Source organism: Grus americana, chromosome 1, assembly GCF_028858705.1.
Source record: "Grus americana isolate bGruAme1 chromosome 1, bGruAme1.mat, whole genome shotgun sequence".
Classification (NCBI taxonomy): Eukaryota; Metazoa; Chordata; class Aves; order Gruiformes; family Gruidae; genus Grus; species Grus americana.
This window is the reverse complement of record NC_072852.1, coordinates 198,424,716-198,439,020: the sequence shown is the minus strand read 5'-3', so window position 1 is coordinate 198,439,020 and position 14,305 is coordinate 198,424,716. Positions and strand designations below refer to the sequence as shown.

The following is a 14,305-nucleotide window of genomic DNA, read 5'->3' as shown; positions in this document are numbered from 1 at the left end:
GAGGAAACTTTAATGTAACGAAAACTTTGAAGTGAGCCTTGGGTTTGTTACAATGGACTAACCTGATTAGAAATCATGCAAACTCTTGTTGCTCGTTAGCTGTATTCCCCCACAGGCTGTATTATAGCTCTCTAACCAGTCCCACAGCATTGAATGATGTCATGGGATCTGCAGCTCAGTGAGATGAAAGGGATAAAGCGGAACCCGCTGGCACTGGGGAAAGCTTCCAACACACAATCCACAACACAGCTTGGGAACTCAAAGGCTACAGATCCAGCCACTCAACTCCAAGCATTTCAGAATCGTGTGCGTTCTCCCAGCACAAGCAAGGAAAGGAGGAAAAAAAAAAGCTAGTGATCGATTTTTAACAAAAGAGCTAGAGTACTGAAAGGCAGAATTTCAGAGTGCAACTACCTGCTGGAAAAGGAGTTTTTTCCCTCTCCAAAGCATTGCCTTTGATGTATGGCAACTGATCACTGATCAGATTACAGGCATTTGGTCTCAGTGCTCGTCTGCCTTTGATCTGCATGGTTAATTTTATTTTCCCGGATTTGGAGTTTCGTCTGGGCTTGTGCTGACATACTTTTTTTTTTTCTTTTTTTTTTCTTTTTTTTTTAAGGAGGTAAAAGCATTTAATACAGAAGCTCTGGCAGTGTGAAATTAAGCTGCAGAAAGCCTGGGCACTGGAAGACTTCATCAGATAACAGGTACTGGATTTTGTATTTTTTTGCAGTTTTGTATTGCAAGATTTTAAGAAATTATAAAGTTTGCATAAACAGTAATACTACACATCATTGTGTGTACAGATTCCAAAAGATTATATATGATTTATGCAGAACTTATTTTGCAACTCTTAGGCAGAATTATATTGAGAATAGACTAACTAGAATACATAAACAATTGAAAACTGAAGCAAAATCAAATTTTGTTCAATATTTTGGGGGTGCATAAGATTTTGGTGTGCACTGCTCATTCCTACTGTCTATAGTTTTGTAAAATTATATTCTCATATAAGTATTAAATGATTTAGGGGAGTATTTATTTTCTAAGAAAAGACCAACCATATTTCCTACACACTGTGTACGCTTTATTTGCTCTCACTGCATTTATTAAACCATGACTTCTTCAATCACCACTTTTAATCCTAATAGTTCCATACTTGAGATGAAAAAAGAGTCCTCTTCCACAAGTTATTAGAACTAAATTTATAAATGTAGCATCCTTATATAAAAGGGAAATGGTTTTATTTCAAGATTGAAGAGATGATAGTTCAACTATGCCATGCGAAATGCAATCCTGATAATAAAAGTAACGTTTTAACCTGACGATACCAGTTTCCTTTAAGGCATTTTAATGAAGGTATTAAAGAAATCTTAAGCTTATCTCAAGCAAACACCTGATTTTGCTGAACTTCATGGAAGTTTTGCTCCTATTTCAGTGAAGCAATTTCCATTCACAGTATTTTGTTTTCTGTTCCTCAAATTCACGTTTATGAACACATACTGTGCTTAAGAAAACTTAAGACATCTACTCCAGAAATTCATTATAAAGGAACAATCATTAGAAGATTTAGGATTATTCACTATACATTTGCAGTTTTAAAGGGCCAGATTTTGGGGTGAGTTTGGGCCAAATCTGTGAGTGTTCTGTGCCTGCAGCTGGAGCCAGTCTGTTAAAATAAGACTCAAGCTTCTTCTGTAGGTATTTAAATATAATTTAGATTTTCAGAAGAACTTAGAACCCATAATTGGGGCCAGACTTGCAAAGAAAGTTCAACATTCCTGACACTGAGCTCTTTGAAAATCTAGTCTTTATGGCGGATAGTGCGTTCTTCTGAAATACTGACTTTAGATATATATTCTCAAATCTAAATGTAAGTGTATATAAACCTTAAGTACATCTGTTTATTAACAAATTGCAACTAAAAGTCAGCATAACTGATAGCTGTTAAGCATTGTTTGAAAACTATTCTTTAAGAGGTTTATCAGTCCATAGGACCCTCAAGATGTTCATATTTCAGTATGCGCTACCTAAATTTTAAGTCTGCTTGCATCTGAATAAGATTAAGTTATCAACACTTCCAGATAAATGTAGTCAGCTTTCACTAGTCAGTCTGCAAACTTTGTTTCTTCTAATTAAAAGTATATTTGTATATATAAATTTTAAATTTACTGAATATCAAGAGATAATATGCCAGACACAGATTAACTAGGCCTGACTTGGTATCATTTAGCTTTCTATACCACCAATTAATTCATATTCTGACTTAACAAGTCAATTACATTATAAGGAAAGTAATTAGCACTGCATGAATAATGTGCATATAGCTGTCAAGGAAGACTATTGTTTAAGGCATAGCCAAAGCAAAATTTAGTATTTATCCTTAAATGACAATGATGTACTAAAACATGTTTCTGTAACCAGGAAAAGATGGGTTTATTTATTAATTCTATACTTCACTGATGAGCTTCTCTACCTTTCCAGTCTTCTTTTGCTTGTTGCTAGTTTTCTAACATGTACATTTACTTTCTGAGGAAAATCGTTTCTAAACCATACCTCTGCTGTAAAGTAGAAAGAGAAGCAAACTAAAAACAAATTGTGGAAGGATCCTTTTTCCTCAGAAGTCAAAACAGCTATGTGAGTCTAACACAATTAAGCTGTAAGCATCTGACTCGTCACAGCAATGGGTAAAGTTGTGCACAGAAGTAACACTGGTTAATCAGGTAGATTACACTGATGAGTGGGACTTACATATATAAATATTTGCAATATTCAGGCCCTAGAAATACATTTCAGAAACAAAGATTTTTTTTTTCATTTTGTATAAAGTCCCTAGGACTAGTCCCTTCCCACTCTTTAAGCACAGATGGGTGTTAACCCATTTACACTGAAAAATATCTTTGCTTGTCTGTATGTAAGTGAGACTGAAATGAAAGCACAGTTGGACATATTTAAGTGGGGGGGGGGGAGGATTTTCAGCATTTTTGTTATTTTAAATAGCAGTTCTCTGACAGTTTAGTCTTTCATTGATCTGACTTTTAAAGATTAAATAATAATAATTCTTGGCACTTGCGACTGCTTTTACAAAGTGCTGTATAAACATTAATTAATCCTCAGGCTTAAGTCTTCAGAAAGAAAAAGTTCAAAATGCTTTTCCAAGCAAATCTGACCAGGAAACTCACAAGTATATAATTTATTTATTAAAATATCTTGAGCAATTTCTGATTATAAATAGAGCCATTTCCAAACAGTGTGTCTTAGATAACATCATAAACATATTTTAAGGTTTGTAATAGTTAAGACTATCAAAAGACATTGCACAGTTATACTGACATCAGTTTCCAGCAGCTGTCATAACAAGAGTAGATCTATCTCACAGTTGACTGGGGGAACTGTGTTAGCATTTGAGATACGGAGATAACAACTTCCTATTGCTGTACAATTTCTGCTTCCACATCAGATATGCCATGCAACTTAGTCTTATCAAAGGGGTCAGCTGAAACTACTTTCCAAATTTTTCTGCTTTCTCTACTGCAGTGAGAATCTCTATACTTGCATCTGCACTAGTTGCTCTAACAGTTCACTTCTTCCATTTCCTTAGAAGAAACACCATGATTTAAAACAAAAGAAACCCTGCAATTTTCAACATCTCTCAATGATGAATGGAATTAACTCATCCACTTTACATTTAGAGGAAATATTTTACATGCTACAACAGGGACTTAATGTTTAAGTTTCAGTGTTACAGACTACTCGTTGCTCTTAATTCATTAGCATAGTAACCCCTGTGTGATGAGAAATGTTTCTTTATATGGTAATCCTTGGTGTTTAGTCAACACTTTAAGAACTCTGGAATGTTTTAATACACTTGTTTAACTATACTACTTTAAAATCAGTATCTGAAACACACATGATAACTGTTCTAAGAAAAACTCATGCACTGTATTTCACTGGTGTCTACACAAAACAGATAACATTTAAAACAGTTGTCTGTAAATAGCGAGAGGATGTAGCCTGCTCAGTGCTGTGCAGCAGCTGCCATTCACAACAGATGCGCCGCCGTTGCACCGTAGCATGCCATTCCTCACTGAAATTCCAGCCTCTTGCACAGCTCCTTCTGGCAAGGGTCCTGAAGCAAAACTCTTCTTTGCAGGCCCTTTTTAAGATAATTAAAGGAAAACCCCTGTAAATTCCGAGTTAGGGGGGTTTTTTTAATTGAAAACAACTCATTTTGCAGCAATCATTTATCTCTTTGAAAACAACTTGCTGTATTTCAATAAGCACTACTTGTTTTTATAGAAGTCCATGTGGCTGGCAAACTCCAAAATTTTATCTCTGTGAGAAGCTCCCAAAAATTCTGTTTATTTGAAAATGTTTTACTACCAAGTATATCCATAGTTCTCTCTCTTCAGAGCCTCAGTTCCCAGTGTATCCATACAATTGTGTAGACTGTCATCATATCATTAACCTTTTCAATAGAAGTAGAACAAATTACCTGAAATCCCTGCAGTAACAGTTCTTTCACCAAAGTCTCCAAGATTGATTTCACCAGTGTTGTAGCATCACAAACTTCAGGAAAGCTCCTAACTTACATCACGGTAAGTAGCAGTGAAGTACACCCCTTTCTAGTGACTGTGAACAATTTATTCTCTGTGAAAGGCTTGATTTCTGAACTTGCATTTGGTATTGACACAACTCTCATAGCTGGGTAACTTGTTACCTGCAGAATGGAAAAATATTTCAGGTTCTGAGATGGCAGGGAGAAAAGCTACTCAAGTACTTTGGAAAGGAGAGAACTTTGCAGTGTATTGTCAGAGGGCCTCCATCCTGCTCTTTGGGTGGGACAGGCAGAAAGGACTTCAGTGAATTACAAGGACTCCTTCTACACTCCCCTTCTGAAGGGCTGCAAAGGATTTTGCTCAGTTCATTTAGTAACAGTCCAGCAGTCCAGGGATAGGCAGCCAGAAGCACTTCTAAGCCAGGGCTTCTCCTGAGGGAGATCAGCAATACCAAGGCTGCAGCGCCCAAAGCCCAGGCTTGCTCTGGAGGGAGGGTGGCAGCCGCAGCCTGCAATGAACCACCTAGGTGTGCACAGCAAGCCTCCGCCATCCTCCTGGCAGGATAAAAGGGACCCGAGCGCAGGAACGCTGGTTCACCCTGGCTTTGCAACACTAGTACAAGACAGCCCGCCACTGATCACCAGGCACGTATCTCCCGGCGGCAAGGAGACCTGAGGGGGAGGCAGGCAGCGCCCCACAGAAGACGAGGCGGGAGCGAGGCCCCTCCCGCCCCCTGAGGCGGCGGCCGCTAACAGCCGCTAACGGCCTCTCCCACCGCGGGGCCGCGCGACACCCAACCGCTACCGCCTCGGCCAGGCAACCCCTCCTTCTCGCGGCTGCCTCCGCGAGCGCGCGCCTCCTCGCCACGGGGCACGTGGGCCGGGGGGCTGCTGATTGGCTGCCTCCGGTCACCTGAGCCCGGCCCCTCCGGCGAAGGAGGGAGGGGAGCGGCGCGGCGTTGCCGGGGTGACGGGGCGAGCCGGAGCGAGGGGTGGTGAAGGAGGGAGCGGGAGCGGGGCGAGAGCTCCTCGGTGGCGGCCGGCCGGCACCCGCCGCAGCGGCCGGGGCGGCCAGGAGGCCGCGGCGTGGCAGGTGGGTACGTGGGAGATCCGAGCGGGCCCGATCCCCTCAGCCTCTCTCCCTCAGAGGGGCGTCCCCTCGCCCCCTTCCGCGGGCAGCGGGGGAGGCTCCGAGACGAGGTTGCGCGGAACGGGGCGACCGCGGGGGGTAAGCAGCGGCGCTCCCCCTGCTCCTCGGGGCTCCGCGCAGCTTCCTCCCGCCACCCCCCCGGGGCACTGGCGTGGCTGGGTGCTGACCCGAGAGTGCCATGCGCCCCCAGCCCCGCCGTGCGCCTGGCACCGACCCGCTCCGCCTTCCGATTGCGCGTAGGGCCCGCTGGGTGCGGCGGGGGGAGATGATGGGAATGACCCTCCGCGGAAAGCGCAGGCTGCGGGGGAGGAGGGGAGGTGGAGAGGAGGGCTCCGCTGGATCCCTTCCTCTCCGAGATGGCTCCAGCGCTGCCGCTCTCTAACCGGCCCCTCCGCCCTGAGGCGTCCCAGAGTGGGTATGAAGGGCACCGCGGAGCCAAAGAGTCGCAGCTGATGTTGCTGGGTTTTTCAGATCTCGACAGCCCTAGAGTAACTCCTCCACACTCTGGAGTGCAGCGAACAAAAAGTCCTTGAACGCCGGGCTTTCTTGTTCACAAGCTTTTCTCGTGTCTTCTGCATGAATAAGTTGCTGTTTGCTTCAAACAATTTTGGAGCTGGAGTTGAAGGAGCAGGAGCTAGTAACTTTCTCTCTTGGCTGGTAAGAGGTTGAAAAGCCACAATTATGGTTCTGTTGAAAGCCTTTGATTGTTTGACTTCCTTTCCTGATGTCTGTCTCCATTAATCTGACCTTGGGACTGAAAGCTTTACCTGATATTCATGAAAAATCTTGATACTTAATACCTATTTACTGCCTTTATACTTAAAACTACTTTAAATGAATGCTTTTATCAAATCAACAAAGGGATCCAGTAGCATTTAATAGGAACGAAAGTGCCAAATTGATTCAAGCTGTAGGTCGGTTTGTCAGCTACTGTATAATCTCTTTCAAGCACACCTTCACCATCATATGCAAAACAAGTTAGGTATATTAGCTGGAAACTTTTTACCATATAAGCCAAGGGATTTTTTTTTTTTAGAAATAGAAGTAAACTTCTTTATTAGTTCAGTAATAAGATATTTAAATTGTCAGTTAAGGAGGCAACAAATTACTTTTTCTTAATTTCCACAACTTGCAGTTGCAATCCTAATAAAAGAGAATGCCGAGAATGGAAGTAACTCCTCTCTGTCTTTTTTAAGACATGGCATGCTATCCAAAACTGCTAAAGGGTGGCTGGGTTAATGTAATGCCTTGACATTGCACCATTGCAATAGTTACTGTATTAACCAGCCCAATGCTTTATAATTTATGATTCTTAAAAATTACTTTGAGAAAGAACTATTAGTATACTTTGGTATAAATGAAATATAATATTGGCATTCTCATTTTATTGTATTACTTATTCACATATGCAAGTACAAATATGTACAAATGCAGCTCTATGCTGATGTTTCATCTAGCAAACTAGTGTCTCCTAGAAGTTGAGATGAGCGAGATGTATTAAACAGAAGAGGTAGCATTTTTTTACCACAGTTTTGATGTTGAAGCACAAAATTGCTCATTATTTGTATGAGTAGTGTCATCAGCTTCAATGGGATTAGGAGTTCTTGTGTGAATCACAGGTTCTGGTCATCTAAAAAGCTTTGTTTAGGAAAAATATCACCACATTGCAGCTTTGGTACGGTATTTTACTCAAATTTCTAATTAATGATAGTCTGGATATGTTGAAGAACATGGATGATAAACTATTTTACATAATTTTAACAACATGGATTTGGAACATCATTTGTTAGTAGCGAAACCAGGGATGAGTTTATGTAGTTCATCCTCAAGTTTTGCTGATTACACCCTTTCTGAGACACCAGGATGTAATGCATTCTGTAAATGCCGTATATGGTAGCAAAGACACTGTAGAGATGCTTATTTGGGGTGTTAAATTGTCATCATCATTATTCCTGTAAAGTCAGGTACTTAAGCTAATGTAACTCAAAGCATATGGTACTCAGAAGGAGCACAAATATTTCCTGGCTATGTGTAAACCTCCTTTCTCTCCTCCCTTGGCCCCTAAAATAGATATAAATGTTTTCTATCGCCAGTGATGTTCCAACATCTCTGTCTTTACAAAACTAGAAATAAATTCACAGCTGCCTAATCTTGTACAATTTCATGTCTGGCAGCTTCTGAAAAATACAGATTTATTCAACACAATATTTAATGTGATGAATGATACCTAGCTGACAATATATTTTTCTTTTTTCCCCACATGGGCCTTGTCAGAGCAGTTGGAGAAAATGTAGTCGGACAAGACCTCATTTACTTCACAAATGGGAAGAGCACAAGGGTTGTGGGCAGGGTGTAAAGGGAAGGTGTTCTAGGAGTATGAAACAGAATAACAATGTGTAGTTCTATAGTGGAAGTTCTTGTCCCTAACTTGTTCCCTTTGTCTTTATCATTGCAGCAGCATAAGTACTTTCCCTTCTCTTGTTTCTTGCCCGTGGGGCGCTGGCTCTGCTAAAGCCATCTGCCACTCCTTGTCATTTTATTGCATGCAGTTGACAGCTGCAGGTGGGAGACAGGGTGGTTAGAAGGGAGCTGAGATCCTATTCATTGGATACCAGAGACCTCTGTTGGCAAGATAAGATGATCATATTTTCATCCCTCTTTCTCATCCAGAACTTCTCAGAGTACTCTTTGCCGGTGTTACAGAGACCATGAAAAGTGGTTATTGAATATGAAGCGGAGTTGTTGAGTATGAAGGTTGTTGAGTATGTGAGCGGAAACTTAGAAGATCTAGGAAAGTTAAGTGAATTCAAAGTTAGGACCCTTCACCCCTTCTAAAGTTTTCCTTAGAAGATGGATTATGTTAACCTCAAAGTTTTGATGCTTACATGTATGAGAAACCTGCTAGTAGGCCATAATTTAATCATGCTGCCACGAGTCTTAAGGTTATGTGTCTTTCATGGTGAAACTTTATGTTTTTTGAGAGAAGGAAGAAATATTTTTCTGACAGATTGACTTTGAAATAGAATGATGACTACTGCTCAGGCAAGCAAGTAAATGTAGGGCTAAATTTTGAACAACAGTGGATTCTAGGACCCTGGAGGTTGGAAGTTCTTACTTCTACAATACGTTTATTACATGTTCCTAATTTATTGTTTGATATTGACCTCTTTACGCATATGCATAGTAGGTCCCACACAACCTTAAAACTCTGCAACTGCATTCCTTAATGGAAGTTCTATATCTTGAGTTCAGTACGTTACCAATGATGATTGCTTTTCCCAGAGTATTTCAGGCAAGCATATTACTTTAACCCTAAAAAGATGCATTTGGAATGATTTACTGACCTCAAAACACTGTGTCCACAGTTTCCTTTCATTTAATAAAATTGAGGATAACTGAACTCAGCATTGTAAATATCAGTATCTGGACAAGAACAAATATTCTTTAAATGTAGTGAACTTCTATTTGGTCGCACGTATTTTGGAGGCAAAAACTTGTAGTTACTTCTTATTTGAATGCATATGAGGTGAATGGGTTGTTTCCAACAGACATCAGTGTAATGCCACTTGATATATCAAGAGAGAACAAATTTGCCCAATGGCATCCTAGTAAGTGCTGCAGTGTCCGCTTTTTAAGTGGGGCTTTTAACCAAACTGGAGACAGAAATAGGAAACAAGCAGCTGGCACAGTTATGTCTCCTTCAGGACTTGCTTTCAAAACAATGAGTTATTAATGTACCTTAACCATTTGCATTATTTTTATCAAAATGTTGTCGTGAAAAGAAACATTTTAATTTTCTGTGCTCTTAACAGTGGGTTCTTTTATTGTACACCAGTTAATTTCTTTCTTACATGTTATAGCTGGTATATCATCTTTGGGGTTTTTTTTGGTAGGAACTGGGGCAATAAGCACAATGATTGCATGATACAGTACCACAGGCATTCATACATGTTTACTGAAATGATTTGAACGTGTTTCAGTGCTACTAAACCTACTGAAGTGCACTGAAGTTTAAGGCCCATCCCATCAACTTGCAAGCTTATTTTGGAAGATTTGATGATTATAAAAGACAAATTATTTAGAGGTTATCTCATATTATATCATAGACCTAAAGCTATGAGATTGCTTTGTACGTGTAATGATCAGTCAACATATTTGAAGCTCAGTAAAATGTGTAGATGAGTTGGAGAAGTCTGTGATAGTTTGATGCCAGTTCTAAAACACTTGGTTTTGGAAATTTACTCTGGGTTTTGGAACTCCTGATGTTTGAAGGTGTTGGATTTGACAAGTGTTATAAAGCCAGTAGATTTTCTTCCAAATAGAAAATATTTCACAGGTACAATAAAATTTCCACACCTAAGTCAACAAAATGTATGTTAGTACAGCATGTGAATTCTCCATGTGCTTTCCATGTTCTAAAAGTCTTTGATGTACATGCTATAAGAAGATCATCTTATATCAGACATGGCAACTCCAAAACTGAAATACGAGCTGTCAACATGACCAGCAACTTATAATAATATAACAACACTGCTTGTTATTCTGTACTACCTTCTGTTAAGAACTGGTATTTGTTTTTTTAATCCAGTTGTGACTCCAGAATATTACAAACATAAAAATACATCACTAGCTTTGCTTCAATACTGATTTTAATAAATCGTTTATATGATAACTTTTTTACAATATTAAATCTTCAGGTTATTGCATATTGGAAAAAATGAATAGGATGAATGTGGCTTCATTACATAAAGCTAATAAAGTTTTATTGCAATAATATGGCAAGTACTGAATCTGCTGGCTGGTTAATCAGGCTGTTCTTAATTTTCTTTATTTTTCCATGCTTCTGGTAACCTGCTCAGAAGAAATACAGACATTTCAGGTTATGCCACAGGTCCATATTTTAGATCATTAGGCTTAGTACAGCTCACCAATATTGTTTGTATTGATAATTCTACAAGAAATGACATAAAAATTTACAATTATTATGATACTCAATTTCTTTTTTGAAATGTCATGCATCTATTTTCAGAAGCAAAAGTAAATATTAAAATTTAAATTAAAACATACTTTTAACATTATAAAGAATCCTATTTTTAAAATTTTGTAGTATTGTATAGATGGTCGTAATTATATTAGAACTGTGCTATGTTTTATTTATTTAACAATAATATTATTAATAATGACTATAAGTTCTTATGACTTGGAATCATCACTCGACATTCAGTTCTAAGCAACTCAGTTACATTTACAGCTTTATTTCACTTGTATACTTATGTAAAGTTTTTGCCTCCTATAGCAATTAAGAAAGCATATAAAGTATTTAATTTCTTCCACTGAGTAGCATTATATGAAATCAAGAAGTCAGTGGCGATTTTTCTGCCAAATCCCTTTTGTTTCAACATGATTCTTCGAATTAATAATTAATCAGTTTATATCATTTAGCTTTTAGACTTTTAGCTTTATTGTCTTCTCTGAATCAAGTGAAGTCAAGCTTGTTTTGCAGGTCTGCTTTTCTGTGATATTGTGTACAGTTGTTTATTGTATTACTATTCTTAGTTATTTTTTAATCTTTTCATAACATTACCACTCTTGAACTTCTGTAGCATTCCAAACTGTATAAAAATTGAACAGCAGCAAGCTTAAGTCTTTCCTGATACTTTTTTCAAGGTTACTGAGGTGCTGAGTCTCACAATTTGTCTTGTGTCTAATGTGTTTTTACTTAGCAGATCTTCAGTTACTATTCAGCCAGAAGATATATGATGTGTGGTTTTATCCATCTTGTTTGCTTCCAAACATAGATGAGAAACATTTCTTGAAACTTCTGAGTTCCCTTAACAGTGTTTTTACTGTGTCTATCCACTGTTTGGTCTTTACTTTTACTAGGAATTGTTTTGTTCTTACAGACCTAATTTTTTTCCCAGCATTAGCACTGTCAGCTTATGACACTAATCTTGTGCACTTAATAAATTTTAAAATTTGTTGACTCTCCTTTTCCATTTTTCCATTTGTTCTGCAGTACTTTTTATATCTAATTGTATTTGGGTCATCCAGAATTCATTCTGAGATTTTCCCATTTCCTGCTTCTCTGCTTATTTTCTTTTCCTGAGACTTAAAAAAGCAACCTACGTCAAATACTATATCTGTATGTATTGGTATCGCTTGATGGTATGTCTTCTTTTTTACCCATGTTGACATGCGTATGATCTGATAATTGTCATTGATCCATAGACCATTACCATCACTACATGAGAAATAACCATAAAGATATAATCTTAGCTTTCCTGTAGAGTGCTGCCTGACACACCTCTTCGCTTGTTCTGTTCTTCCTAGCAGACTTTAGCTCTCTTTACACTTCAAAATACAATTTATCTTAAAAGATATCAATAGTGCCACTGAAGTATACTTCCTTTTTTTGAGAGTTAAGCCTGTAGAAACATTGTGTATATTGCCTCTTCTTCTAAAGAGCATAACTTTTAAAGCATATGTTTGTTGTTTCGCTTCTAGGAATTCATCTGAAATATTTTAATGGCATTAACAGATACATATTTTGACATGCTGAATGACATGAAGTACTATGGACATATGACTTTTGCAATTTAAACAACATTGTAAAATATAATGGTGTTTTTCTTCCCCCCCCCCCCCCCCCCCGCCATGGAGAAAGGTTTAATTGTAAGAAATGGACACTAAAGGATTACAAGGAGAAGATAAACTGAAGATTGTCATCATTTTACTAGCATATTTGGTAAGTTAAAAATTAATATTTATTTTCTCCAAGAATGAATGTTGAAAAAATTGTATTGGACACAGGAATGCTGTCTTTTGTTTTACACATTACTGCTAACACTAAAAGTCTTAAACACACATATGCAGACAATTACATATGCTTTTTATCAATTTAAAAGCAAGCTTGGCGAAGTGATTTGTATAATTTCTTACTACTCCTCATATACAATTAAAAACTTTTACCTTGTGAGCCTCCTCATGGAAGGAGGACTGGACTAGGACAGAAAATATAAGTGAATATAATGCTGTGAAGGTGACACTCCTTCACTTCCAAGAGATGGAAGGAATTCTAGGCAATTTGCAGTGGCCATCTCTTAGTACAGTATGCTTATATATATAGTTTAGGAGTTTGGAGTATTCAGTTTATCCACGGAACATAGCATGGCACACAATTACATTGCCTACTAAGCATGCTTCAACTCTGGCTTGCAGAGACAGGCTCTAAAACTAAGGGTAAATAATGCTTCATAGCTATCAGAAAGGCTTTGGTCTTTCTGAAAAGACTAATATACAAAGTAAGAATTCAGTAGCAGTTGTGGAGAGCACTTTCTGTGATGGAAGCCTGTATGTAGGCATTTAATTTAAAATTCTATTGAGGGAGCTCACAGAGTTTGCTGATGTTCCTAGGTAGGATTCCAGTGATTATGCTGAGACTTTGCATGGCTGACATTACTGCTTATGGTATTTCTCATAACCTTGGTTTCTGGTTTGGTCAGATAATGTACTTAAATACAGAAATTGGATTCTTTCTCATTGGGCCCATTAAATACAAAGTGACAGTGAAATTTAGAATAAATACTATTAATAGAGGTTTGGGGTGGTTTTTAAGTTTCCAAAAGGTTTCAGTGACCTTTTAAAATCTCAAAATATTTATGTTTAAAGGAACAGATTTTAGTTTATTTAGTCAATTGTAATAGCATCGTTTAAAAAAAAAATCACCAATAAATGAAACATGGCAATATAATGTAATGTGACGTAGCTTACTGTCATGAAAATTGTAGCTTTAGTAAATGATCATGTGCATTTTTCATAATGTTGAGTAAGGTGAGGAACTTAAACTCACGTTCAACCAATTAAGTGTTTTCACATTACACAAGTGCCAAATATCAAGCAGGTCTTCTAAAAATTGTAAAATAATTGCAAGTCACTAGTACTGAGAACTTTTAAAATTCAGGTTGCTTATCCATATTTGGAGTTAGATAATTAATTTTCATTGTCATATCTAAAGTGTTTGATTATCCTAAAAATAACTTTCTGCATTAAAACATGAATTTATTTCTCAGATTTAGAGTTTATATAAATTATATGTTAATCACAGATTAATTATATTTTAGTGAGTTGACTTTTTTTTTTCTTTAAGCTAAGTAGGGTAATTTGTGAGACTGGGGATTGCAGAGAGCAAGAATTTAGAGACCATGCTGGAAACTGTATCCTCTGCAAACAATGTGGACCTGGAATGGAACTCTCAAAGGTAAACAAATCATGCTTTCTTGAATTTACTTGTTTACGATAAATGCATTTCTGTATGTGGTTAAAATAATAGATATCTGTATTTATGTGGAAATATTTTTTTATAATTTTGGCGTTTGAACCTCTTACAGTTTTTTCAAGTACTGTGTTTTCTGGTTTTCCCTATATAAAATGCTCAGTTCAGAAAATGATGATGCCATTAATAAAGTAGGCAGTACCATTAGAGGAGCTGGGTATGGGCTCTCAAAATTACTTTTTTGAAAGGTAAGTTAGTGCTACAAAGGGGGAAGAAAACCTACAGGGAATTAAGACTGAATAACCTCACTGTGCAGAGGAGAGTA

At 38.0% G+C, this 14,305-nt stretch overlaps 1 protein-coding gene across 3 annotated transcripts in view; it reads left to right on the top strand.

Annotated features, from left to right (window-relative positions):
- Positions 1-246: 246 nt before the first annotated feature.
- The window catches only part of TNFRSF19 (TNF receptor superfamily member 19), a 60,951-nt gene continuing 46,892 nt past the window's right edge, over positions 247-14,305 (top strand). Inside the window, exons 1-4 of one of the 3 annotated variants that reach the window (XM_054809086.1) lie at positions 5,571-5,651; positions 6,180-6,365; positions 12,373-12,453; positions 13,855-13,965. In XM_054809086.1, the coding sequence (XP_054665061.1) occupies positions 12,388-12,453; positions 13,855-13,965 (177 nt within the window). In that variant the 5' untranslated portion in view covers positions 5,571-5,651; positions 6,180-6,365; positions 12,373-12,387. Of the gene's footprint in view, positions 708-5,533; positions 5,652-6,179; positions 6,366-12,372; positions 12,454-13,854; positions 13,966-14,305 lie in introns of those variants that run through there. The other 2 variants (XM_054809077.1, XM_054809067.1) reach the window with 2 other exon arrangements.